General features: G+C 36.7%; 2 protein-coding genes across 5 annotated transcripts in view; one reads left to right on the top strand and one right to left on the bottom strand.

Annotated features, from left to right (window-relative positions):
- Positions 1-21,269, top strand: part of LOC306882678 (phosphatase and actin regulator 2-like) — a 36,547-nt gene extending 15,278 nt beyond the window's left edge. For 2 of the 4 annotated variants that reach the window (XM_079437495.1, XM_079437497.1), the window contains exons 2-12: positions 6,292-6,459; positions 6,747-6,821; positions 7,487-7,627; positions 10,526-10,982; positions 12,091-12,263; positions 13,583-13,739; positions 13,982-14,037; positions 14,924-14,985; positions 16,082-16,219; positions 19,266-19,342; positions 19,945-21,257. In XM_079437495.1, the coding sequence (XP_079293621.1) occupies positions 6,292-6,459; positions 6,747-6,821; positions 7,487-7,627; positions 10,526-10,982; positions 12,091-12,263; positions 13,583-13,739; positions 13,982-14,037; positions 14,924-14,985; positions 16,082-16,219; positions 19,266-19,342; positions 19,945-19,960 (1,520 nt within the window). In that variant the 3' untranslated portion in view covers positions 19,961-21,257. Of the gene's footprint in view, positions 1-6,291; positions 6,460-6,746; positions 6,822-7,486; positions 7,628-9,375; positions 9,601-10,525; positions 10,983-12,090; positions 12,264-13,582; positions 13,740-13,981; positions 14,038-14,923; positions 14,986-16,081; positions 16,220-19,265; positions 19,343-19,944 lie in introns of all 4 variants that reach the window. The other 2 variants (XM_079437498.1, XM_079437496.1) reach the window with 2 other exon arrangements.
- A 3,870-nt stretch (positions 21,270-25,139) lies between these two features.
- Positions 25,140-26,196, bottom strand: LOC306882600 (splicing factor 3B subunit 5). Its single transcript, XM_079437323.1, has 2 exons — positions 26,084-26,196; positions 25,140-25,635 (listed from the first exon to the last, which is right to left on the bottom strand). Exon 2 carries the CDS (start codon positions 25,615-25,617, stop codon positions 25,357-25,359), a length of 261 nt encoding a protein of 86 aa, XP_079293449.1. The 5' UTR covers positions 25,618-25,635; positions 26,084-26,196; the 3' UTR covers positions 25,140-25,356.
- Positions 26,197-26,673: the final 477 nt, after the last annotated feature.

The following is a 26,673-nucleotide window of genomic DNA, read 5'->3' as shown; positions in this document are numbered from 1 at the left end:
TTTGTCTTTATATTTAGAAGCATAAGGCAAGTCAAATGTGTGATTGTTCTGTAAGAAATATGCTGTCAGGGATGTTGATATGAGCTGCACTGCAATATGACTCCCATTAACTTTTTAACCCTTAAGTCTCACATGCCTCCTTTGGAAGCCTTGGAGGTCTGAATAACTGATGCCTTTTGTTTTCTGGTCATCATGATTATTTGTCATGTTTCATGCATTTTCAGTGGCCTCCCTTTATAAAGAGGAAGTGAGCAATTCAGTCAACTGTACAACTTCAAATGTGATAGTATTTGCAGCAAATTTTCCATAATGTGGATGTTATAGTAAAAATTGTTCTGTATAATTTTTAGACTTTTGGTGATATGCAGTGTTAGGGGTGTCTGCAATATTATCGTAATTGTTGTTTTAACGATGTGCAATTTGACATTATCAAGTATTTTGCAAAAACCAAACAGAACACCTATGGAGTGCACGCTTACGTGAGGAATTATGTGAGGAAATCTAAACTACGGCGCGTGCGCATTTAGTGTTCTTTCACTGCATGATTCAGTCCAATAAAATGCATTAAGACTGATCACAAAATTTAAGATATATATATATTTCATATGGCCAAAATCACATGAAGAGTGCCATTTTTTTCTTCAGAAATAGACCCTTTTTCTGTTAGTAAACATTGTGACGTTTTTCTGTGTGCAGAGCTTAGCTGTAGGCAGAAAGATTCCCCTGACCGCTTCACTAACGCTAGCTATGAAGTCTGTTTAGCTTGTTTTTTAATAATAACTGGAGAAAGTCCGATTTTACCTGCATATGTAAGGTATAGATGCTAATTTGAAAAGGCTAACTTTAACAGACGAAACCAGATTGGCCGACCCGCACACACTTTTACTCAAAGGATGGACGATCTGGATTCCTCCGGTTGAGTGACTCGTATCTAACCTGTATAGTTAAGACAAAATCACAGTGTCTATCTAGTCATGATGTATATATATATTTCAATTTCAGCAGGCAACTATTTTTACAGCTACATTATTATTCCAAGCCACAATTAATCACAACAATGTATATACAATTACAAATGAATTAAGCATATAAATTGTCAGTTTGTTGTTTTACACACATGCACACAGACATTATTTCATACACGACATAGTGAGATGCATAAGAAATCTTTATACACGCCCATAACAACAAAAGACAATACTTTATTTAACCTTATGTAGCCGTATCTGCGCTGGTTTGAATGGGCCGCCTCCAGTTTTCCCTTTGTTTTGCCTCCAGCTGGCGCTGTGACGTAATTGTGATGTCAGCCCTAAAAGGGATTACAAATGTGATGTTGATTTTGTACAACAGTTCAATAAACAATAAGTTAATATTTAGAGACTTACGTTTTAGACACTATATTGCCTGTTTTTGCTCCATTTCGCCAACAAAAAAATAATTCCAAACAGCTACAGCACTGTTTTGCGTCTCTGAGCAACAGGACGATATTGTTTCGTTCCTGAATGAATCAACCGTTTAAATGATTCGGTTCAGTCGCAATGACTTGTTAACAGCGACTTGCTGCCATGTACTGGCGATTTTAATTTTACATTCAACGTATCTTTTCAAATAATTTCAAATATCAGTATTCAGTGTTTTGTGTTTAAAATATCAAAACATTATGCATTTGTAACTGCAGGTTAAATCACTCCATGTCCCTCTGAGCTGCATTAAACAGTGTGTAAATACAACTAAATGCCACTTCACATGCAACTTCTGCAAAGATTAATTTTGTTGATACTGGTTTCATTTGTTTGGTAATGTCTTATTATTATAATTGACTGATTAAATGTAACAATTTGATTCAAAAGATGCACACTTTAAAAAAAAATGGCTTTATTAAAGGTAAAATTGCCCATAAAAGGTAAAAATGAATTTAAACTTGTATGAAAAGATTAATTTTTATCACTGATGTGAACTGACCACACAGAATATGAAGAATATCAAAAACTGCAGCTGTCCACGGTAGTCACATATCAGCACAACAAATATCGTCTAATTATCCTTATCGAAAAAAATACCCAAAAATATAGATTTTTTTTTTTTTCAATATCGCACACCCCTATGCAGTGTATATTATATGTTTGCTTGTTTCATTCAGACAGCCATCTTAGCAGAGGCTGAGAGTTCAAGGGGAGTTTGTGTGAATTCTCATTTCCTTTTTTTTTTGGCAAAACTGATTCTCAGAACGAATTGAACTTAAAAACCCCTCTTTTCAAATGTAGTTTATGTGAGCCCTCCAAAATCTCTCGGAGCGGTTCAGCACATATATGTGAACAACCCAAGTGATCTTAGACCCCCCTAAAAAGACCCAAAAGTGAACCATACTCAGACCACCTCTGGAGGTTGAGGTCCCGGTCCACTTTACATTTCACGTCGACATGTATACTGGAGGCTTGGGTGAAAGTTGCATGTGTGAATGGCCTTTGACTGTGCATCCCTCTTTACAAGCAATAGAGCTGTGAGTTTAGTTACTTTTGAAAATATCAGTTTTACCCACTCATTGCTTAGAAATATTATGTAGTGATTCAGTATCAAAGCTATTTTATGAATAAAATTCGAGGGGCATCTTGACAATTTCTGTGCTCCTGAATATTTCTCTGTGTGCGCAGTGCAATCTCTAATCTCTGTGTGCGAGTGATGTATGTGAGCTTGTGTATACGTATTTGTGTATACGTATCGTAACTAAAAGTGAGTAAACCTGATCTGGTATCAAAATAAAGTAAACAAATGGTTTATTATTTTTTTTTTATTATTGTAAAAATGCAGAAAGTTTTCTGTGCGGGGTAGGGTTAGAGTGTGGGTTGGGATTAGTTTATAAAATCTATAATTATCTGTATATAAAAACAGTAGATGTCTAAGTAATGTCCACATTTAGATAGCTTAAGTAAACCTGTGTGATTGTTAATGATAGCAGCACATTAATATAGAATGGTGATTAAACTCACTTGGACCTGTGCATTAAATCATTTTAACACCTGCCAGCCAATCAAAATCAAGTATTTAGATAGACCATGTTATGATAATATATCATTCTTTAGAAAAAACAGTAATCACTAAAACTGAACAATGAAATATGGCTTATCGCGAATTAAAAAAAAAAAGTTAGGAACAAAGAAACATTTTACAACTCAGACTGACAGCTCTTCCTCACCCCCTTGTCCTCTTCATTTTTCACATTTTCCAGGTCAGACTCCAGCATTCCACTGCTGTGAAGAAGCTGGGGTCTGAGTTCTTATGAATTTGTTGTGTGAACAAGAAAGAGTCTGAGCTCACATCAGTGCTGAAGAGGACAAAGAAAAGAACTGGGTTCTCTTTCGAGTCCACCATATTGTGAACACCATAAGGACTGAGGTCACATTCGGCAGGTTCCCTTTCTGGTGCACTTTAAGTTAACCAGGTTTAGTTCTTTTAAAACTAACAATTAGTGAAACACCCTGAGACTATTATAACATGTCTGTCTTAATGCTTTATTTTTTAAAACAATTCATGCAACTATAAAGTGCATGAAGTATCAAACTGGCATCATGTATAATATTTCAACTGTAGCTCTACTTTTATTCTGCAGTATCCACACCTGTTCATCTATGCCCTTCAGATGAATTCTTGCTAGGTTGTAAAGCGGTGTCCTCTTTGTTTTAAATGTGCTTGATCCTCTGAGGTTTGATCTCGGGGACTGTGCTCATCACTGGGAGTTCTACGGGTAACGCATTCTATTAATAATCCAATCAGACGCCAACTGCCTGTTGACAGGTCAGTGAAGTGTAGGGTCAGTGGCTCCTTGGGGAGACTTGATTAGTAAAGAGGCGCCGTGGCATCCTCATGATGGTGGTGAAAAGACTTCGGACATGTCGCCTAGCACATTCCTGTCACATGTGTTCGCTAATGAATTCCCTCAGTGCAGTGTGGAAAACAGACTTCATGTTTAGATTTCACACATTTCTATGTGAAAAATATCCTGTTTTCTGGTCAGGTTTTGGACTCCTAGAGATGTTTCGTGATGCATGTGGAAGCAATGTGTGTTTGGCAGCCACAAAAGGGGTGTATTAATGCATAGCAGAAGCTTACACTTAAAAAATGTTTTCATAGCAACTCTCCTCAACAAACCTTTCAGTGAACAGTTCTTTGAGGAACCATTTTTTTTTAGTGTGAAGAACATTTTAATCATTTGAAGAACCATTTTCAAATATAAATAATCTTTTGTGCAATGGGACGATTCCATGGATGTTAAAGGATCTTCGTGGAACCACAGATGCCAATAAAGGATCTTGATTTTTAAGGGTGTAGTTTTGGAGCTTGAGCCTATTTCTGCTGCATGTCATGGGTGTAAAATCCGTTTAACAACATAATAATTTGATTATCCACTACAGGCTCCTATGAAACAACTTTAATAAATAATAGTGAACCATTAAAACATTGTAAATGCGTGGTAAATGTCAAGCAGTCAGTTAAAGCAACATTCTATGATGATTTTGAGAAAGGACGGTTGTGCAAAGTGAAAGGCAGCCAAGTTTGTAAATTAGTTTCTAAATTAGTTGGCTTGTGTTTTGACAGTATAAACCGAAACAAGTGATAAAATCTCATAGTTGAGATGCAAGAGTCAGGAAGTTACTGAGCATTTGAAGGGATAGTTCTCGAAAAATTAGAAGTTACTCAACCTTGTCATTACAAGCAGCACTAAAAACAAAAATTGGTGGTGGATTTATTCTGAAATTATTTTCACTCGTAAATTGCTCATAAATTTTACATATAATGACTAAGAAATGACAAGTAACACATTGAATTAGACAAAGTTTTGAAGTAGAAAGACTGAAATAGTATTTTCTTGTAAAACGTGCTTCAGTCATCATACAGGGCTATATGACTGACTTGGAAGATATTTTGAGAAATGTTTAGGTCCAAACAACATTGACCTCCACTGACCTCCAATAAATGGAAGAAAAGGCCAAAAAAAACAAAACAAAACTGTCCCTCGGAGGACTGTTATTTTGATAGATTTCTTTAATAGGCCAGGTCTCATAACAATGACCCATACACACACTGACCCAGGTCTCTGCTGTAATTCTGCAGAGAACAATGTAAGCGTGTGTGCATTTTCTTGAAATGATAAATGGTGTCACTGCTTTGTAGTCTGCTCTTTGTTAATTGTTCTTTGATGTCGCTTAGGCGTGTGGAAATGCTCTTGTGATCATTTTAGACTTCATCTGGTGAGGTGGACCTGTGACTTTAGGTCTGCTGTTCTGTTGGATTATGTTTGATGAACAGGTTTAATATCTCTTTGCGTAGGCCATGTGGAAAAGTTGCACCTCTCTGTCAGAATCTCTTCTTTTTGCAAGCTAAGAAGAAATGATGCAGGGGTGGGGGTAAGGTGGAAGAGAGTTCAGTTCTTGGCTGAATCACAAACCTTAAGTGAGCATCTAACCTAAAAATAATCAATCGGTTCTGTAGTTAAGGGTCTTGGTTGACTCATTTGCATATGCTTTTAGCAGACACCTTCTACAAACACTTTCTTGACTTCCATTCCTCTTTTAAAGATTTAGAAACCCAAATCCCAATTTTTTTAAAATATATTATATAAACTATATTAGTTATTGTAAGAAAAAAAGATCAAATAAGTATATGATGTTTTTCAGTTTATGGAAAATATGTTTATCAGTAACTACAAACCAACATGCTACATTTACTGTAAATATATTTCAACACTGTCAAAGTTTTGGTAACAGGGTTGCCGTATATACTGCATACAGCATTTCTACATGCATGTATAGTACAGTACATTATGGTTCTCTTACACTACCAGTCTCTTATGCTGACCAAAGCTGCATTTATTTGATAAAAATACAGTAAAATATTGTTAAATACAATTACAGCTTATATATTTTAAAATTTCATTTTTAATTCTTTGGTGAATTTTGTAACATTAGGTCTTTACAGTTTAATAAAATGATTAATTTATATAAAATAAAGATCTTCCTCAACTTTTGGTCAGTGACCTGTGGTTGGCAATTAATGCTTTCTGAAGTTAAGGCACTTCTATACCCTGCTTTTGTATGCTGTTTGTGGAAAGAGACAGCTAGTTGTTCTTGTTGCTTAAGGGTGCCCTAATGTCTGTTGTTATGGTCAGAAACATTCATTCACACAAGTATTTCCTGTTATAAAAACCAGTTGGCTGTTTTCCATTGTTTAGGGGTCAGCTCAGTTTTTTTTATTCCGCTCATTCAGAATTGTGTTTTTGCTGTGATTCACTTTTAGTGGAGGGACTGGAAAAATCTTCTCTGGCCAACTGTGATGTGGTGGTGGGAAGCTCGCAGTCTCCTCAGCTGAAAGGAAAGGGGAAGCTCTCTTCTCTGGGCAAGATCTTTAAACCTTGGAAATGGAGAAAGAAGAGAACCAGTGATAAGTTCCAGGACCTCTCAAAAGGTATTTCCCCATTTATTAATAGCAGTTTGCTCGAATGTTTATGCTTGGAATAACACATCCTACGATGTATATTCAGAATGTGGTCTTTCAGTGATACCCTCTTGATGCTCCCTCACAATTTTATGAAAGTTACATCATCCGGTATGACATTGTTGGTGATTATATTGGATGTGTCATAAAATGTATTACAGCTGGAAGCAGCCTGCACTTTCACTGAACTCTGTGAACCATAAAGTGGCCTAAATATAATGATATCTTGATATGTTCTGTCTCCTTCATCTTTATAGTTCTGGAGAGGAAAATATCCACCAGGCAAACTCGAGAAGAGCTCATAAGAAAAGGTGTCCTTATTCCAGACCAAGGTGAGATTTTAAATAAAGTGAATGTGATACTGAGCGTACATGGATGGCCATTAACCTGTTTTCTGTAATATTAAAACAATGCTCTTGAAATAATTATTAGATTATTTATTGTTGGTTTAGAGTACACTATAAGGACGGTTTCCTGCTGCAACCCATGGTTCAATGAGGTTTTATGGAGGAAAATTCTGTGTACTTCATGTGTAAAGTGGTGCTGGTGGGTTATCGGATGCAATCTTAAACCTTTAACCACTGTGATACCACCACCTACAGTAGAAGACAAACTCGTTAGAACTCTTTTCAATGTCTGTAGCCGCAGTTACCACTACATTAACAACTGATGTGCATAGGGTGCTTCATAAGCTAAGCACTTCCTGGACTTACTGTTCGTATCCAACATTTTGAAAATAACTGACTTTGTGAGAACAACAGAATCCCTCCCAATCTTCAGGCTCAGAGTGAAGAATTACTGAAGAATTTCAATAATACTTTTATTAGTCTTATTTGGCCTTCTGTAGAGCTCTCAGTCTTACATGAGGAAACCAAAGCTTTTTAAGAACATCTGAGGAATGACTTGAATATTAATACAAACAAAATAGTGTTTTTACTGAATAGCAGGCACATAGTCTTGGTTACATGATGACTGAGTTATGTTTGCCTATCTTTAGATGATCCTTTGAACACAGAGACCTTGAATGGTCATGCAGTGCCCAGTGGAGTTACTGAAAAGGTCAAAGTAGACATCGAAACACCAGAACTGGTCCCCGAAGAGAAACCAGACTTGGCGGCAGTGGCAGAGGTCCCAGAAGGTACTGTTTTCTGTTTAGTCTCGCAAAAGATGCTGAATCTTCAACATGAGTTTAACCATGTTACTAAACTTCTGTATCTTTTGATGTTTTAAGCTAAATTAAATTATTCAGTCCTTTCATGGGTTTTGGCATGCTCATGTTGTGGTCTTTAAGTTTCTTCACAACATTTTGTTCACTGCATGAGCAAAGTGATCCATATTAAAATAGCTGTTTCAGTGTAATTTCTGCACATCGCACCATCCATATTTCATATCATTGTGGCTGAACATTAGTAAAATCCATGCTTGTACTGTAAGAGCAAATGGACGGATAAAGACTGGCGGTAAGAATATAGTGTGTGTTGTTTAGAGGAAGTTTGAGCAGCTTTGGAGCAGCGTTCAGTGAAATGTAATGAAGATGTGGTCAAGTTTTTAATAAACTGTACAAATGAAGTTATTTGTAGAGGAAGGATATTTTCTGAGAAGGTTATTTCCAGACTGTGTTTGGTTTTATTCACCGAGTTGTTTTCTCCATATGTGTCTTTAATGAACGTCTCTTGATCATTCTATACCTCTCAGTTCTCAGATTCCCTTGAGTGTTTAATGTACTCTATAGATTTGGTTGAAGTTATATAAAAAAAAAAATATATAATAAAATTATTTGTATTGAAAACATCCTTTTAGGTAATGGGCATTATGTCATTTAGACTGACATCATTTTGGGTTTTTTTGGGGATTTTTTATCAGAGCTGTGGGCACAACTTGTGGCCAGTCATAAGATGTGCAAGGGCAACGTCATAACTTTATTTTTTATCATTTCTGCCCCTTCAATGTTCTACAACAATTCTGTAATTGTTTCCACTTTTTCTCCCACAAATGAGTATATTTTACTCACCATGGGGCTAATTTTTTGGAGAGGCCTTTGGCAATGGATTCACTAAAGCATTACACCACTTGAGGCGTTTCCGCCATCCATAAAAATACCCGTTATAAAATGCTTTTATAAAACAGCACCAACAGCTTAAGACCAATGTTTAATAAGTAATAACATATACATACACACACATCACTGTTCAAAGGTTAAGGATTTGAAAGAATTCTCACCAAGGCTACATTTATTTGATAAAAATACAGTAAAAACAGTAATTTTATGCGAAATTATTACATTTTAAAATTATTTATATATTTTACATTTTCATTTATTACAACCACTAATATTGTGAAATATAATCCAAACTACTGTTTCCTATTTTACTATAATTTAAAATGTAATTTATTGCAATAATGGCAAAGCTGAATTTTCAGCAGCCATTACTCCAGTCCTCATTGTCACATGATCATTCAGAAATTATTCTAATATGCTGATTTGCTGCTCAATGAATATTTTTATTATCAATTTTGAAAACAAATGTGCTTCTTAATATTTATTTGGTTGAAACCGTAATACATTTTTCCAGGATTCTTTGAATATAAAGTTCAAAACAGCATTTTAATTGAGAAATAAACCTTTGTAACATTCTAAATGTTTTCACTGTCACTTTTAATCAGTTTTATGGATCCTTGCAGAATAAAATGATATGTCATGATGTATGACAATACTTTACTGTAGGCTGTTTAGTGTCACTTATCGCATTATTATATAATGTATTTGTGTGTTTACAATGGCTTAGAATGGGGCATATCCAATCAGATCAATGCTCAGAGCTTTGTTGTAAGGCTCTTCTTAGTCAATAACAGTTTAGGGTGCTCTCCTCCTCTGTGCTCCTGTAGAGAGGAATGACAGCAAACACAGCCCGCAGGCCAGTGAGTCAGCCGCTCCAAAAACCCCTACTAAAAAACATCAGGCCACACCCCAAAAACCCTCCGGTGAGGCCACAAGCACAGCCGTGAAGAAAGGGGGTCAAGCAGGGGGTAAAAAGGTAACCAAGAGCACCAGTAAGCAGGTCTCCGCTCCTCCACCCAAACAAACCACACGAACTGCCGCTCGTGGCAATGGTAAGTACACGTGTCAGTGATGTGAATAGAGCATCGTGTTTGCATGCGTGGTGAACAAGCTCTGCATGGAGGGGTCCTGTTTGTGTCTCTTTCCCCCTGACCGGTATCACTGGGAACCAACTTAGTCTTTTGAGGAACATTTAAAAAGAGTTGTTCAGAAATGTCAGTAGAATCTATCTGCATTGTTTGAGAAAAGGAAGTGCACATTTTGCTAGACAGCCTTTTTTTTCTTTTTTTTTTTTTAAGTTATATGGTTTAACTAGCTTGTGATTTTGTATCCAGTACTGTGCAAAGTGACATCCTGACTCATTTGTGACCCAGTATGGCTTTCTTGTGTTGTTATTGTTCTTGCATTACATGTCTACTGTCTCATTGGTTAAACACATTATAATCTTTTATTGATGTTTGCCTTTGTCTGAATATAATAGTACAATAAATGTGTTGCATTTTGCATGTAACTGGGACTTTGTGCATGTACACCACCACACTCATAAACAGGGGCTTATTGTTCCACATTGTGCTATTCCTTTGTCCTGTTACTTATCCATTGTGTGCCTCTGGTGCAGCTCATCATTGGTGGCTTGAAAGCTTCCTATTTTAACTGATAAAGCATTTATTTATTTAAATGACTTTTTTATTTTTTTTGAAAACATATTATTGTGTTTTATAGTTTTACAGTGTTTTGTACTTCCTGGCTCTTGCGAATGTTAAACTTTTATCTTTGGTCAGCAAGGAAGTGTGTTTTTAGTGGTGAACCTGCATGTGACCATACACCATATTGTTTTTTTTATCTTTTAGCTCTGTAATTATCTCTAAGTAACCAGGTTTTATTCTTAGAAAACCCATTTAAAATGCCAACATTGTTGTTGGTGTATCTATTAACTCATCATTATAAGATCTCTAATTCCCTTGAATTTCTTTACAGCTAAACCTTCGAATCCTAAGAAAACTGCAGGCACATCCAAGAGTTCCTCTCAGGCCTCAGGACAATCTTCTTCATTGACCAGCTCGAAGACCCCAAAGAACAACTTAGAAGCGCAACCCAAGTCTGCCAAGAAAACCGAACCTTCCAGGTCACCACGGCCCCCTTCCAAAACCTCGTCTGAGACCGTGGAAAGCTCTTCTAAAAAGGACCAAAAGAAAAAAGGAGTGACCTCCAATACTGAGAAGGCTGAGGAGACATCTCAGAATGGGAAGGGTGCCAGTCATCTCTCGGAGTCGTCTACAGAGAAGGACAAAAAGCAACCCTATGTTAACCAAACCACAGAGGAAACCTCCTTTACTGGACCTTCAAATAGACTTTCTTCAGACACTTTAGGGCAACCTGTGAGCACAGAGAGTAGAACAGAGAAAGAGAGGGCAGGGGCAGACCAGAGACAGAGGTCAGTTTACATGTGTTGTCTTTTTTATGTGAATGTTTAGTATCACTTGTAAATTCTGTATGTCCTTTAATGTTGTGCTGTTGATTTAGAGTATATAACACATGCATGTCTATGTGCCATGTGCTCTTACTCTATATTTCCCTTAAAGGTGAAACTATTGTTGCTCTGTGTTGTCCTCCAGTCAAATGTCTAATAGATTGAGCTTACATGCACAACAATGTGCACTACTGTTCAAAAGTATGGGGTCAAGACTTCATTTATTTGATCAAAAATACAGTAAAAACATTACTCTTTTCTATTTTAAATATATTTTAAAATGTATTTTGTTCCTGTGATGGCAAAGCTGGATTTTCAGCATCATTACTCCAGTCTTCAGTGTCATTTATCAGAAAGCATTCTAATATGCCGATTTGCTGCTCAAGCTACATTTTGTATTATGAAATTTAAAAAGTTTGCTTTGCCTTTTGTAGAAACCATGATACTTTTTTCAAGATTCTTTTATGAATAGAAAGTTCAAAAGAACAGCGTTTATTTAAAATATATTGTTTTTATAAAAATGTAAAAGTGTTTACTGTTGCTTTTGATCAATTTAATGTGTCGTTGTTGAATAGAAATATTAATTTCTTTTAGAAAAATATCCATACTCAGCCTGAACATTCCACCACCAGTAATTCTGATGTAAAGATTAAGAAGTGTAATCAACTTTTTAGCTAGACCTACAGCATTACAGCAAAACAACTGCACTGAAGGGGTTATATGATGATGAATCGGCATGTATGTCAAACTTGTGCTACTTATAGTGGGGACAAAAAAAAAATGCATGATCACTGAATTGTTGCTCACCTCACATATGAGGTGGCTTTTGAGGGTAGAGGGTAGAAAATGGTCATGAAAATCTAAATTACGACTCTTTTGGCACAGAAAAACATTACTGAAATTCTAAATAGACCAGGGAAAATACAAATTTTAAAAATGAATGATGTATGATCCATTTAATGTCTTAAGTTAACCTATTTCCCTTATTTGATTATGTAAACTTATGATGATATCTGCTTATCCCAATGAATGTTATCTAGACTAAATGAGTATTTTGCTTCACCCTTTGTAGGATTGCTGCGACTGATGAGGGAGAGAGACAACAAACCGTCAATGTGGAAAGTCCAGAAGTGACCGTCATTCCTGACTCCATTCGAGAAAACCAGGCCAACGACTCAGATTCAGATGGACCTATACTCTACAAGGATGATGAAGAAGAGGATGAAGATGATGAGTATACCTCTAGTATGTGTTCAAGTCTGGTTTGTGTTTTTAGATCCCAACCCCTTTTTTCTCTGTATGTTCTGTCATTAAAGGCATTTAAAAAGACACTTGAGCTTAATTTTGTTACTGAAAGTCCTTAAGTATGCAGCTTTTCTGCATATGAATTTAGAGTATTCTAGCAGAGATGTGTCTTCAGCCTAATGTTTATGTATAAACAACACAACAGTACAGATGATATATTTCCAAGAGGTTTCATTCTTGGTATCTGCATTTTAGAATTTTCTCTTGGATCACAGCTTTGCCAAAATTATTTGAAGCTATGAGCCTTTAGTTTGTCAAACTGGAAAAACATGCTGTGTCTAGTCAGCATTGCTTTCTGACATGCCAGTTACTATGCAGACTCTGCTAACAATGCACTATGCACAATACATTCCTGCAAAGACTGATGCCTGTTTCTTGTTTTCTGTTCTTTCCACACTGCAATCTGAAGATGCATCACTGGTGTCAGAATGCAAATATGTTTTAAAGTTGTTTTTTTTCTAGGATTGCACTGGTACTAATGCACTGTCCAGTGCAGAAAAGCCAATGATAATTTTAATATCATAGCTAATAACTAATGAATGGCAGGTATTGAAATGTATTATGTCTAAATAACTTAAAAATAAAACACACACACACACACACACAAAACCTTAAAATCAAAATGCTGCAAGTGAATTAGGCATCACAACATTATAATTTACAATATAAAACGTTTGATTTTAAGATTTGCTAAAAAATTGCATTTACAGTGTTATGTAATGTGTTTTTAAAATGGACTTTAAAGGGATAGATTACCCAAAAATGAAAATTGTCATTTACTCACCCTCATGTCGTTCCAAACCTGTATGAGTTTCTTTCTTATGTTGAATATAAAAGAATATATTTTGAAGAATGCTGGTAATCAAACAGTTGATGGTCCTTATTGGCTTCCATTGTATTTTTTTCCCTACTATGAAAGTCAATGTGGACCCAGAACTGTTTGATTCTTCAAAATATCTTCTTTTGTGTTCAACGTAAAAAAAGAAACTTATACAGGTTTGGAAAGACATGAGGGTGAGTAAATCATGACGACATTTTCATTTTTGGGGGAACTATTACTTAAGTGTCATTTTTACATTTACATTTTTTGCTATCATCAATAATATTACAATCACAAATAAAAAAAAAAGAATCAGGCAATATATACAAATATATATCCATCAGCCTGTAATGATACATCAAAAATAGCTCTAATATTGGCTGATAACCAATATTGTACAATATATCAACTAGTTTGTTGTTAATTTTTCTGTTTGTAGGCTCACTTGCCAGCAAAATTCGCCGCAAGGACACACTTGCCATCAAACTTGGTAACAGGCCCAGCAAGAAGGAGCTAGAAGAGAAGAACATTCTCCCACGGACCTCAGAGACGGAGCGACAGGAGCTATGGCAGCAGATCGGCTGTAAACTAGTGAGGTACATTAAACTATGCTGTTCTGTATTGGTAATATGTTTTGTAAACTAACATTTGTCAATTTATAATAATCAATATACTGTCAGTCAAAAGTTTGGATGCACCTGACTGAATTTTTGTTTCTGGTCATTTTTTGAGAAGTATAAATTGGACCAGTTTTTTTTCTTTTACAAAACGCAGTCTAAAGATTCATCAATAGTCTTTGTGGTTTCCCTAGACTGATTCTTGTTTTCTCCTCCCATAGACGGCTGAGCCAAAGACCCACCACAGAAGAGCTTGAACAGAGAAATATTCTGAAACGTATGTCTCCTCTGTCACAATCTCATTTACATAGTTTGTAGACAGTCGCTTTGTTTTGGATGCCCAGGGCTTTAATGTTTGTTCTTGCTTATTGCTGTCTGATGTTAGAGACGTTCACCGAGTCACAGGCGTCGCTGTGTTTCCGTTGCCTTGGTTTTATGTGATATAATTGATGAAGTCTAGGAATGTGATGAAGGAGCTCTGCTCTAACAAGCTGTAAGCTATATGCTGACAAATAGGAAGGTGTAAGCAATTCAACAAAGAGTTGCCTAAAGCTCGCTGCTTACCTGAGAAACAATTGATCTTTGCAGCATATATCACTTAGAGGGCTTGAATGTCCCAAATTTAGAGTTATAATATATAAACAAGTCATTATTTTTGTTTCCTGAACTGAGGTACATTATTAAATAAGATATAGATAAGTGAAGAAATCACATTTGAATTTTTAGGGTGTCTTATAAATAGAAAAATAAAAGTAGGTACATAATTGTTTTGAAAATTACATAGCGTCACAACAAAAGCAGGACCATTTAAATCAAGAGGTCAGTGTAGGATAGATGAGTCTTCAAGCGATTCTCACGGTCACATGGCAAATTCAGCCAATGTTACACAATTATGTTTTGAACTCATCACTGACTGCTGACTGCTTTGATTCCGGACTACTAGTTAATGTTATATTCCGCTGACTTTCACTGTACTCTGATCGCTTACTGACAAGAAAAGACTAAAAATCAGTATTGTCAGATCGATGTCAGTTAGTCCTAAGTGACCTTGGTTTTTTGCAATAACTGTCAAATTATGTGTTTGAATTTCAGAGTAAATATTGGTCATTGGATAGGATAAAAACTGAACATTGATAACAAAAATCTTTCTTGTATCCCTTTAGAGAAAAATGAGGAAGAAGAACAAGAGGCCAAGCAGGAGATTAAAAGAAGGCTGTCCCGAAAGGTACAACCTTCTGCAATCTGACAGTCAGATTATCATCATTTGTTGAATCTGTCAGAAAAAATAAATAAAAAATGCTTTGGTAAATCATAATTATTGCAAAGTCACAGTTATGACATAAATTAAGATAGGTCATTATTATAAAATAATGGACAAAAATTTCCTGCCATAATTGACTTCTTGTGTCATAATTATTATTTCTCAAAGCATGATTTTTTTCTTATGTGGCAATAATGGGCTTCCATAGAAATTAGAAATGTCAGATGTTAAAACATTACAGGTATAAGTTAAATGTATTGCTCTAATTTCAAATAACCCATAACCTGTTATTTTAGCATAATGCTGCAAGAAGTTATAAATCCTCATGAATCAAAATCATAGCTGTGAGATCATCTACTGGAAAATAGTGGATTGTGGGACATTGCGCCATCTGCTGGCCTTACAAGGAAGTAAAATAAAATATAGAAAGTGTTAAGATACTAGTAGCTCAATTCATAACTTTTTTTATGATGTGCTTGTACTTGAATTTATTATTTAATATTTTATGATGTTCCTCTGCTATTGTGAAATTAGATTAAAGAGTTAATTTGGTTGTGTCTGCAACCCACTTGCTAACTCCTAATTACAATGGGTGAGGTGTAGTGGGGAGTGTAAAGAGTTTTATATTCCTGAAGTGTTGTAAGAGTGGTGGCTGGAAGTCTGACTGTTTTAATTATGGCCTTCTAATTTAGTTTGCTGCTAATGTCCTACATTATGAAGAGATTTTGGGCAGAGGATGTAATCGGGCGGATAGAGCAGATCTATAAAATGGTTCGATAGTCCGTTACAGAGATTTTCTCAAAACTGACCTGTTCTAGCTGCAATAATGGACAATGCTTTTCAGACAAATGACTGCAGGTTTAGAAACCGTCTCTAAATATTTTCACTTGTAAAGTTGATCACATTCAACCTGCTTCATTATCAAAGAATAAATTTAGTTTGACATTCATTGTTTCACTTACATAAGCTATTACTTAGGCTAGAAGGAACATTTAACTGCTATTAAAGGTGACTGCACACACTTTAAAAGGTGACTTGAGGAATTGCTCTGTGTTTGTAGCTCAGCGTCCGGCCCACAGTTGCAGAGCTGGTGGCCCGTAGAATTTTGCGCTTCAATGAATATGTAGAGGTCACAGACGCAAAAGACTATGATCGCCGTGCTGACAAGCCCTGGACTAGGTTAACCCCTGCAGACAAAGTAAGCCATTCCTCTCCCTTATTGTTGCTTTACATTGTGCATGCTGTACTATAGAGAACTCTGAAGACACACGTCACATATGCACATACACCATGCCAACTGTTGAAAAAAAATTTATAGCGTTTTTATGAGACTTTTTTTTGCCACTTTGACAGGCTCCAAAGTAAATGATGACAATATCTATGTGTTCCAAAGTAAATAATGACACCTTTTCATTCGATACAACCATTCCTCTATGATTTATAATAAATAAACAGGTTAAATACAGTCATTACCTATCTATATTGTTATATCAGAATCAGAATCAGCTTTATTGGCCAAGTATGTTTACACATACAAGGAATTTGTTGTAGTGACAGAAGCTCCACAGTGCAACAGAAGGACAGTAACAGGACAGGACACAGGTAATGAAACAAAATAACAGGAAATAGCCAATGACCAATGTACAAAGCAGCAAAAAAAGTAAAAAATACACAATATATAATATATAATATAGGCGACTATGTATGTACAGGTCAAGTATGTGCAAATTAGAAATGAGAAAATAAAATAAGTGAGTGTGGTGAATGGATAATGTATTAGTTGTGTGTTCTACGTTTATTTATTGAGTGTTCATGAGATGTATTGACTGAGGGAAGAAACTGTTCCTGTGTCTGGTCGTTCTGGTGCTCAGAGCTCTGTAGCGTCGACCAGATGGTAAAAGTTCAAAGAGGTTGTGTGCTGGATGTGAGGGGTCCAGAGTGATTTTACCAGCCTTTTTGCTCACTCTGTATAAGTACAGTTCTTGGAGAGTGGGGAGGGTTGTACCAATGATTCGCTCAGCAGTCCGGACTACCCTCCGTAGTCTTCTGAGGTCAGATTTGGTAGCTGAGCTGAACCAGACAGTTATTGAGGTGCAGAGGATGGATTCAATGATGGCAGAGTAGAACTGTTTCAGTAAGTCCTGTGGCAGGTTGAACTTCCTCAGCTGGCGAAGAAAGTACAACCTCTGCTGGGCCTTTCTGACAATGGAGTCTATGCGAATATCCCACTTCAGGTCCTGAGAGATGGTGGTGCCCAGGAATCTGAATGACTCCACTGCAGTCACAGTGCTGTTCATGATGGTGAGTGGGGGGAGAGCAGGGGGGTTTCTCCTGAAGTCCACGATCATCTCCACAGTTTTGAGCGTGTTAAGCTCCAGGTTGTTGAGACTGCACCAGACAGCCAGCTCCTTAACCTCCTGTCTGTAAGCAGACTCGTCACCGTCCTGGATGAGGCCGATCAGTGTGGTGTCGTCTGCAAACTTCAGGAGCTTGACAGAGGGGTCTTTAGATGTGCAGTCGTTGGTGTAGAGGGAGAAGAGCAGTGGGGAGAGTACGCAGCCCTGAGGAGCTCCAGTGCTGATGGTTCGAGTGCTGGATGTGAATTTACCAAGCTTTACTAACTGCTGTCTGTCTGTCAGGAAGCTGTTGATCCACTGGCAGACGGAGGTGGGGACGGAGAGCTGAGTTAGTTTATTTTGAAGGGTTTCCGGGATAATGGTGTTAAAAGCAGAGCTGAAGTCCACAAACAGGATCCTCACATAAGTCCCTGGTCTGTCCAGATGCTGCAGGATGAAGTGCAGTCCCATGTTGACTGCATCATCCACAGACCTGTTTGCTCTGTAGGCAAACTGCAGGGGGTCCAGTAAGGGTCCAGTGATGTCCTTCAGATGAGCCAGAACCAGTCTTTCGAATGATTTCATGGCTACAGACGTTAGTGCCACAGGTCTGTAGTCATTAAGTCCAGTAATTTTGTGTTTCTTTGGGACGGGGATGATGGTGGAGCGTTTGAAGCATGAGGGGACTTCACACAGCTCCAGTGATCTATTGAAGATCTGTGTGAAGATGGGGGCCAGCTGCTCAGCACAGATTTTTAGGCAGGCTGGTGACACACCATCTGGACCAGCTGCTTTCCTTCTTTTGTTCTTCCTGAAGACCTGGCACACATCGTCTTCGCTGATTTGAATTGTAGGTGTGGGGGAGAGAGGGGTTGCTGGAGGTGTGAATGGTTGTGTGGAGGGGTGTTCTGGGCGGGTGTGGGGTGATCGTTCAAAACGACAAAAGAACTCGTTTAAGTCGTCTGCCAGGTGTTGATTCTCCAGAGTGCTGGGGGGTGGTGTTTTGTAGCTGGTGATGTCCTTTAATCCTAGCCACACTGAAGCCGGATCGCTGGAAGAGAATTTGTTCCTGAGCTTGTCAGAATAATTCCTCTTTGCCACTCTGATCTCCTTTTCCAGTGTGTATTTGGCCTGTTTGTACAAGACTTTATCCCCCTTATATATCAACTCTGTAAGTTCTTCTCTTGTATAATTTGGAGAAGAGCAAATCTGGATAGTGTGACCAATAATGTAAGTTAAAGTTATTTTACATTATATTACTTTTGTATGGCCACAGATGCCACGTACTGGGCATGTGACTTGTGCATTAAAATATGCTAATTAACAGTTCAAATACTTGTCAGTAGTTCATGAAAATGAAGAGTGCTGTTTTAATGAATATCAAATATTATATTAATATACTATAATTATGAATTAATACATTTCAAATAAATGCTGCTCTTGTGAACTTCCTATACTGCATATACTTCAATACTGCAAAAAAATGTATCATGGTTTCCTCAAAATATTCAACATTGATAATAGTAAGAAATGTTTCATTAGGTACCAAATCAGCATATTAGAATGATTTCTAATAGGACTGTGTGACACTGAAGACTGAAATAATGGTTGCTTTGCCATCACAGGAATAAATTACATTCTAAAATATATTCAAACAGAAAAATTATATTTTAAATTGTAGTAATATTTCATAATGTTTTGATCAAATAAATGTAGCTTTGGTGACCATAAGAAATTTCTTTAAGAAACATTAAAAGTCTTACTGATCCTAAACTTTTAAATGGTAGTGTATTATAAAAAATATGTTTTCAATATATGTTTCCAAAAGTATTTAATTTTACAAACTCATTGTCATTTGATTTGATTGTTATCATTGTCACTAATGACCTTTCTTTTTTCTTGTCACAGGCTGCTATCCGTAAAGAACTTAATGAATTTAAAAGCAAAGAAATGGAAGTCCATGAAGAAAGCAAACAGTTTACCAGGTATGTTTGAATACTAGCGGCCAGATCAAGGGAAGATGAATTTAAACCTTTGTGGGAGACGAGAAAAGAATTGAATAGACATTAAAGGTCTAGTATAATGTTTTATTTCCATTATAATTGAATATTAGCCTTTCACTGACCTACAGTCCACTGCAGTTCATTTTTCAATACGAGTTTGTCAGTCTGTCGATGTAGAAATGGGCTTTTCCCACAGTGAACATTCTGGTCCTCTTAAGGTCCAAAAGTATGAGGGGAGTAGTTGTGAAATACAAAGTCACATGATAGGTGGTGGTACCTCCATAGCACTATGATTGGTCAGTCATTCTGCAGATCACCTTGAATGGGTCAAACTGCTGGAAATGCATAGACAAAGTGCAATTACTTTGCATCTCTTATGCATTAGACATCTGTCAGTATGTATCTGGCAGGGCTCTTTATTCATCAAGTGGCATGTTAATAGACTTGCTAGTGATAAAAAAAAAGATGCCATCAGCTGCTCTTTCCACTGCCTCGTTTCCTCTAAATATTGCTCAGATCTGTTCTGCGTGCCGTCTTCTGGCATCGCTGCTAAACTAGCGTCTGCTCTCTCTGTTTTGTGGCAGGTTTCATCGGCCCTGAGGCGGTGCCTGGTTGTGGGGGTGCTGGACGGCCGCTAACTTGAGGCTCTCTCTTCCTGTGTCTTCGCCATGTTTCCTGCCGGGAGGCTAACAGACTGGCAGACTGGCTCTTCTCTGGCACCGGCTGCACTTTGGTTCTTGCTTTCAGCCACTAGAGGGCTACAGCGCGGCTAAAGATAGGCCTGGGATGCCATTGCGAACCGAAACGGAAAGAGAGGGACCTTCAAACAAGTTAAAGCAATGCAATGGTTCTGACACGTTTTTTTTCATATCTATAATGTTTTTGCACACACTAAGGACAAGACTTGCACTCTTTTAATTTAAAATGTCCCTGATATTCTCTCAAGGTTGAGCACAGTAGTGTGAAAACATTGAAGTGCGTGCAGTGACTCATCAGTGGCTCGCATTGTTGCTGCGTGCAGCTCGGAGGATTTTTTTTTTGTGTTTTGTTTTTGTATATATTACATATTTCTTGCAGTATTCGTGCAGAGTCCAGTAATATCTATGAATATCCATGCATGTGAAAAAAATAACATTTTATAAGACTCGTGTATCTGGTCCAGTGTATATTACCTCAATGGATATTGAGGTTTATTTGGGCATCATGATGTCCAGATTTATTACTGCCATTATTCGTCTGTATCCAGATCAATACGTCCTCAATATAATAGAATGTAATCAGATTTATGTTGTGCCTTGACAGTGTTGTTTTGTTTTCCCCCCCAAAAAAGTCTGATTACTTGATATATATATATGTGGTCATATTATAACATATCTGTAACTGCTGTTCAGGAAGAGACTATCATCATATGTTTATGACACAATTCATATTCATTTACCTTGTATTTTAGTTTCACGCAGCATTATTTCCCAAAGTTCCAGCTAGCATCTCACTGATTTGGCTTTTAGGTTGTACATGAATTTGGTGGGTTTTATTGAGTACAGTGGTGTCAACCATATACAAGATGTGGCAAGCAATATAATGTAGTGAACCAATAGTTTTAACTTAAATCAGAAAGGGCTTCTAGTCCATTATTTTAGTCCATTGTCTGTATTGCATTATTGCACATTTTGGTCCTCTATATAATATATGATTGTATGTCACAGGCAGAATTTGCTGGACACTCACTCATGTCCAGCTTTGAGGTTGTTTTTTTTTGTTGTTTTTCGTGTAGTTAGAAATTGGGGAAACTTAAATTATTTCAAATCAGTTGTACAGTCTGTATATGATATATGTGAATACATCTAGTATATTGCAGTATATTGGCTTGGTTTCTTTCTCATTTAAAGATAGTTAAAACATTAACTTGCATTTATCGTCTATGTTTTATTTAGTTATTTAGGTTATCAAACTTTCAAGTGTACTTAAGAGAAATCACCTCAGTCACTACTGGACAATTTTATTTTATATATATATATATATATATATAACATTATATAACATTTATGCAGGTTTCAATGCATTTTAATCAAGGAAAAACCATTAAGATGACTTATTATTAAATGGAGTATTGATTACTACACATCTGAATTTCATAGTCTCGAGAGTATATTAAGACATCTATTCATATTTAAAGTTTGTCTATATATTCTTTGTTTTAAAGCAGAAAGTAAAATTTTTAAATAGATCTAATAGGGTCATATTCTCAGTCTTTCTAGTTAAATTTAGTCTTCAGTAATTTTTATAATGAAATGGAACTCTGACAGATATCTGTCAGTGAGAATTGTGTGGTGGTTCTTTTACCAAAAAGCATATCTTGAATATATAGAACAGGGGTGTCAAACTCAGTTCCTGGAGGGCCGCAGCCCTGCACAGTTTAGCTCCAACCCTGCTCCAACACACAAACCAAGTAGTTTTCAAATAAGCGTGAAGGACATGATTAGCTGGATCAGGTGTGTTTAATTAGGGTTGGAGCTAAACTCTGCAGGGCTGTGGCCCTCCAGGAATTGAGTTTGACACCCCTGATATAGAACATACACACAGGCCCGGCTTCACAGACAGGGCTTAGACTAAACCAGGATTAGGCCATAGTTCAGTTAGGACATTTAAGTAACTTTTATAAACATGCTTAGAAAAAAACATTACTGGGGTGCATTTTGAGACGAAACAAAGGCACTGACATATTTTAAGATCAGTCAGTTCAAGTTTATTTCAGTTGAAACAGCTCAGACTTACATTTTAGTCTGGGACTAGGTTTAAGCCTGGTCTGTGAAACCGGGGGATAATCTTGAAATCATGTACATTTTGTGTGTGTGTATATGTATATCTATGAAAATGTAAATGATTTCAATCTATAAAACAAAACATATTTGCTAGGATCCTTTGTTTCCTGTCCAGTCATCTCTATTACATGTAAATGGTCTCAAATCACTGTTGTCTTCTTTTGTTATTGTGCTTAATGAAGATAATGGCCTGAGAATCCAAACATCTTGAGTGCAGTTGTTTTACAGAATGTTTGGGCAAAGGACATCTGGCTGGTTTTATTTCATGGTGCCATCAACTACAGAACTAATTCTAATAAAACAAATCCAAAGTACTCCTAATGAAATAAGCAGGATTCATAATGATTTTTGATTCTTTATTATTTAATAAGCAGAGAGCATAAATGTCTTTTTTCAGGTTTTGTAAGAATTTTATCATTAATTTTGTATGATTTGGAAACAATTACCAGACATTTTGTGCTATAGATACTGAATAATTATGACCATACACATTTTATTCTATATACTTTTACAAGCTAAAAGGCAGGCTAGGTACTTTTTGGGTGAAGATCCATTGTAAAATAAGCTATTTTTATTGTAGGTGTACTGGCATACATAATATAACGCTGTTTTTATGCATCTATCCTGGTTAGATTCCTACAGTAGGTCGACATTATCCTGCAGTAGCCAGACATGGATTTTAAGTCAAAATGATTGTATTAACATGTCACTATTGTAAATGATCAATCAGACGCTTGCTGTTATTGTAAATACTGGATGGCATCCAGGAAATCTTTGTGCGTAAGAGAGCTAAACGAGTCAGCTGTTCCCTTGAACTGTTTTCCCATTGACGCACGTCATGTATATCATTGGGGCATAGTCTTAATATTGACATATGAGTTTGTGCTCTAACTGTGGATCTGTAATGATTTGTCATCCATCAGCCTCCTTTGATTTTGTGGCACATGTTAGATGTACAGTAAAAGTCAGTCAGCCTTGTAAGAGGCACTGCTATGCATACACATACAGAGCAAATATTGTATATGTTGGCGGGTCACACCTTTCCCATCAAGCCCTTTTAGATATGACCAGTGCTGTCGTCACAGGCGCCGAGTGCACTCCATTTGATTTCATGCTTGTTTTAACTTGTTTTTCTTCTTCAGTTGCTTGTGCCTCTTATCAGATGGCACTGGCATCTGTTCTCACGTATTTAATCATAGATAGGTACTCATACAGAACATTTTAAATTTAAACTTTATAATCTTAAGCACATTTAGGCACTAGCGCACATTTAAGACTTAGCAAGCATGTGACAGCTCTTTCTGTGCTCATATAAATGGCTTTTCCGCTGGAAATGGTTATTTGAGAATCTACCATTAGCTATGTTGGGGATGGCTTTTTGTTTGGCTAAATGTAGTAATGGCCACATCTGTAAATGCATGCTGTCAAGGTTAGTGTCAGCTGTTGAAGGGCATGAAATGTTTGCTCAATGACCTTTTTGTGTGGCCAGTCCAGGTGCTGTTTTCTCAAAGCAATGATACGTTTGAAAGAAGAGCTCAAGCTGGTTTTGTAGGAGGGTAATGAGTGGCTCAAAGGGTTGTTTGTTACTGCCTTTAACCCCCATGCATTTGCTCAACTGCAGCGTTTTATACATAATTCCTTGTGTAGCATCCTTCTAGAACTTCCTGGGCTCTTCAACAGCTTAATTCAGCATTATTCTTCATTTTAAAATAAAAATAGCTGTTGAGCTTCAGCACGAGCACAGCCAGTGATCTGCTGTGCCAGTATGTTATTCCTGATCCTGACACTGCAGAAATGGCTCTGTTGTAAGAATAACTCAAACTGTGTGGCCAGCTGGCGAGGATTTGCCCTGCTATGCTAGTGGCAACCGCTGACTGCCACACTGCAAATCTCTTATCTGTGAAGTCATGGTGATGCGAATGGTGAATGTCCTCTGCACTGATTTATCCAGACAAACATTGGAAAAATCCACTCCTTTATATGCATTTGTTTGAATGAGCAATATGCCACAGCAAATCGAAGCAGCTTTCAATACTTTTTAATCTCATGATCATGTAAATGGGTCCGTTTTCACATTGAAAGTAAATCACTTATTAGACCAACCTTAAATTTCCTTGCTATAGTGGTGTTTCAGACCCCCCACTCAGAATCTAATAATAACTCATTTATATAACAAATTTTCTTAATAATAATAGTAACTTCCATTAAGAACATTAAAGGGATAGTTCACCCAAAAATGACAATTTACTCACCCTCATGTCGTTCCAAACCTGTCTAAGTTTCTTTCTTATGTTGAACACAAAAGAAGATCATATGAAGAATTTTGAAGAACCAAGTAGGGAAAGAAATACTATGGAAGTCAATGGGACCATCAACTGTTTGATTACCAGCATTCTTCAAAATATCTTCAACATAAGAAACTCACAGATCATACATATTTGGAACGACATGAGGTTGAGAAAATTACGACACAATTTTTGTGAACTACATTACAAGTTGTTAGCAAGTATTTTTTTATTCACCAAAAAAAAAAAGTTCACCAGGCTGCTTTTATTTGACCAAACTGTAATATTGTGCAATACTGTTTTATTATTTAAAACAATTGCCTTTATGTATCTTCAAATGTAATTTATTGCAGTGATGGCAAAACAAAATTTTCAGCAGCCATTATTTCAGTATTTAGTATCACACAATCCTTCAGAAATCTTTCTAATATGCAGATTTTTCTGCTCAAGAAACATTTAATGTTTTGTTTTTTTTAGTGTGGAAAGATATCATTTTTTTCCCCAAAGGTCTTTAATGAATAGAAACTTCAAAAGTACAATTTATTTGAAAAATTTGTAACATGAATGTCTTTTCTGTCATTTTGATCAGTTGACTGGGCCCTTGTTGAACAAGTATTATTTTCTTGTAAAAAGTTTGGAATTATTAAAATCAATAATAATACAATCAATGCATTTGTGATAGGGTAAATCTTTTTATTTTCTTCAAACACTTGTAGTTCAACAATCTATACAAAATATCACAAAAAAGAAGGATAAGAAAAGAAATAAAAACATTGACTGGTTCACAAACAAGAGGATTCAAAGATCACCCACAACCCCCCATGTGTCCAGGGTCTCTATATTTGATCTCCCAGCAATGCATGAACAGAAAACATCCGGCTGTAGGGTCCTAAGCATCTTCAGGTTTGTCAGCGGGTGGACCACACGGCTGCAGCATCTTCTCCATCAGGTTAAAGCGGACCCGAGCCTTGCTCTCGTTCTCAGCGACGGCAAAGTAATTGAGAAGGTCGAAATGGCCCATGTAGGAGCAGTACGAGTCTCTGTGCTGGTTAACCAGCCATTCCCATTTGCTGGTGTCTGCGTGGCCCGTGCCGATGTACTTCGACTGCAGATGCTCCAGCTGACTGTGGATGTTGTAACGGTCTGTCATCTTCAATGATCTGTGTTTCTGACAAAAAGAAAGAAAAACAATTACTTAAAGCCCTTCTGGGGTAACTTATACAAATAGATTTATTGCTATTCTTCATCTTCAACAAATGAGATCTGCCATTTCACTAAAGATGTATTTGATGCATTTTGTATATTAAATCGCGCGCGCGTGTGTGTGTGTGTAAACTTAAAGTGTGGTTAGGATCATCAGCCTGAACTATTTAAAGTACAGTAAGAAATAACTTACATCAACAACAAATCGAAAAGCAAAACAGTTCATTAGTCTTGTAGTAAAGAAAAACTATGAAACAAATGCAAACTATCAGCATTTGTACGTTGTAGAGATCGAGCATATATTTACTTAGCGAAACTAGTTAAGCTAATTCACTTCAAATTCAAATCAAATATCACTTTAAACCACAATACTGCCATTGGTTATTGTTTGCAAATATTATTAGTGTACTTACCTAAAGTAAAAACAGTAAAATGTGAGGAAAGTAAATGATAGCGTCCTTTATCAGTACTCGTTAGCTTTGAGGCTGTGCGGGGACTGGAGCGGAAGGAGTTACTCAGATATCCGTCCGTCGCTGTGGAAAGCATTGGCGAAGACAAGAGTTCCGCTCGGATGACCCGCGGGGGAGAGAAGTCCTGATCGCTCGCTCTGAAGGGGGTTGTTAGTGTGCTATCGACTGACTGATTATCCACATAATTACACAGCTACGTGAACATGAAATATTGATGTGAGTTTAAAATATATTATCTTACTTGACTATCGGAAAGACTCCACTAGGAAAAAAGTGAAGGGAAAACAGTCAGCCTAGCAGCAACAGGATGAACATTACAATTACATTTAATCATTTAGCATACGCTTTTATCCAAAGCGACTTACACATGACATTACATCATTACAACAATAGAACATTAATCTATAGCATACATTAATTTCAATTCAGGTTTCTTTTTCTGTTATCTAACATAATTAAGTAGGCCTAATTACAATGTAAAAAAAATAATAAAACTGGACTCCTGAAATTCTAGCCATCTGACAAAGGTTGTA

Source organism: Barbus barbus (assembly GCF_936440315.1).
Source record: "Barbus barbus genome assembly, chromosome: 16".
Taxonomy (NCBI): Eukaryota; Metazoa; Chordata; class Actinopteri; order Cypriniformes; family Cyprinidae; genus Barbus; species Barbus barbus.
Note: the sequence above shows the minus strand (reverse complement) of the source record. Positions and strands in the feature narration are given on the sequence as shown.

What these genes read in the sequence shown, in the direction of transcription:
- LOC306882600 (XM_079437323.1), bottom strand. Translation starts at nt 25,617, where the DNA reads ATGACAGACCGTTACAACATCCACAGTCAGCTGGAGCATCTGCAGTCG.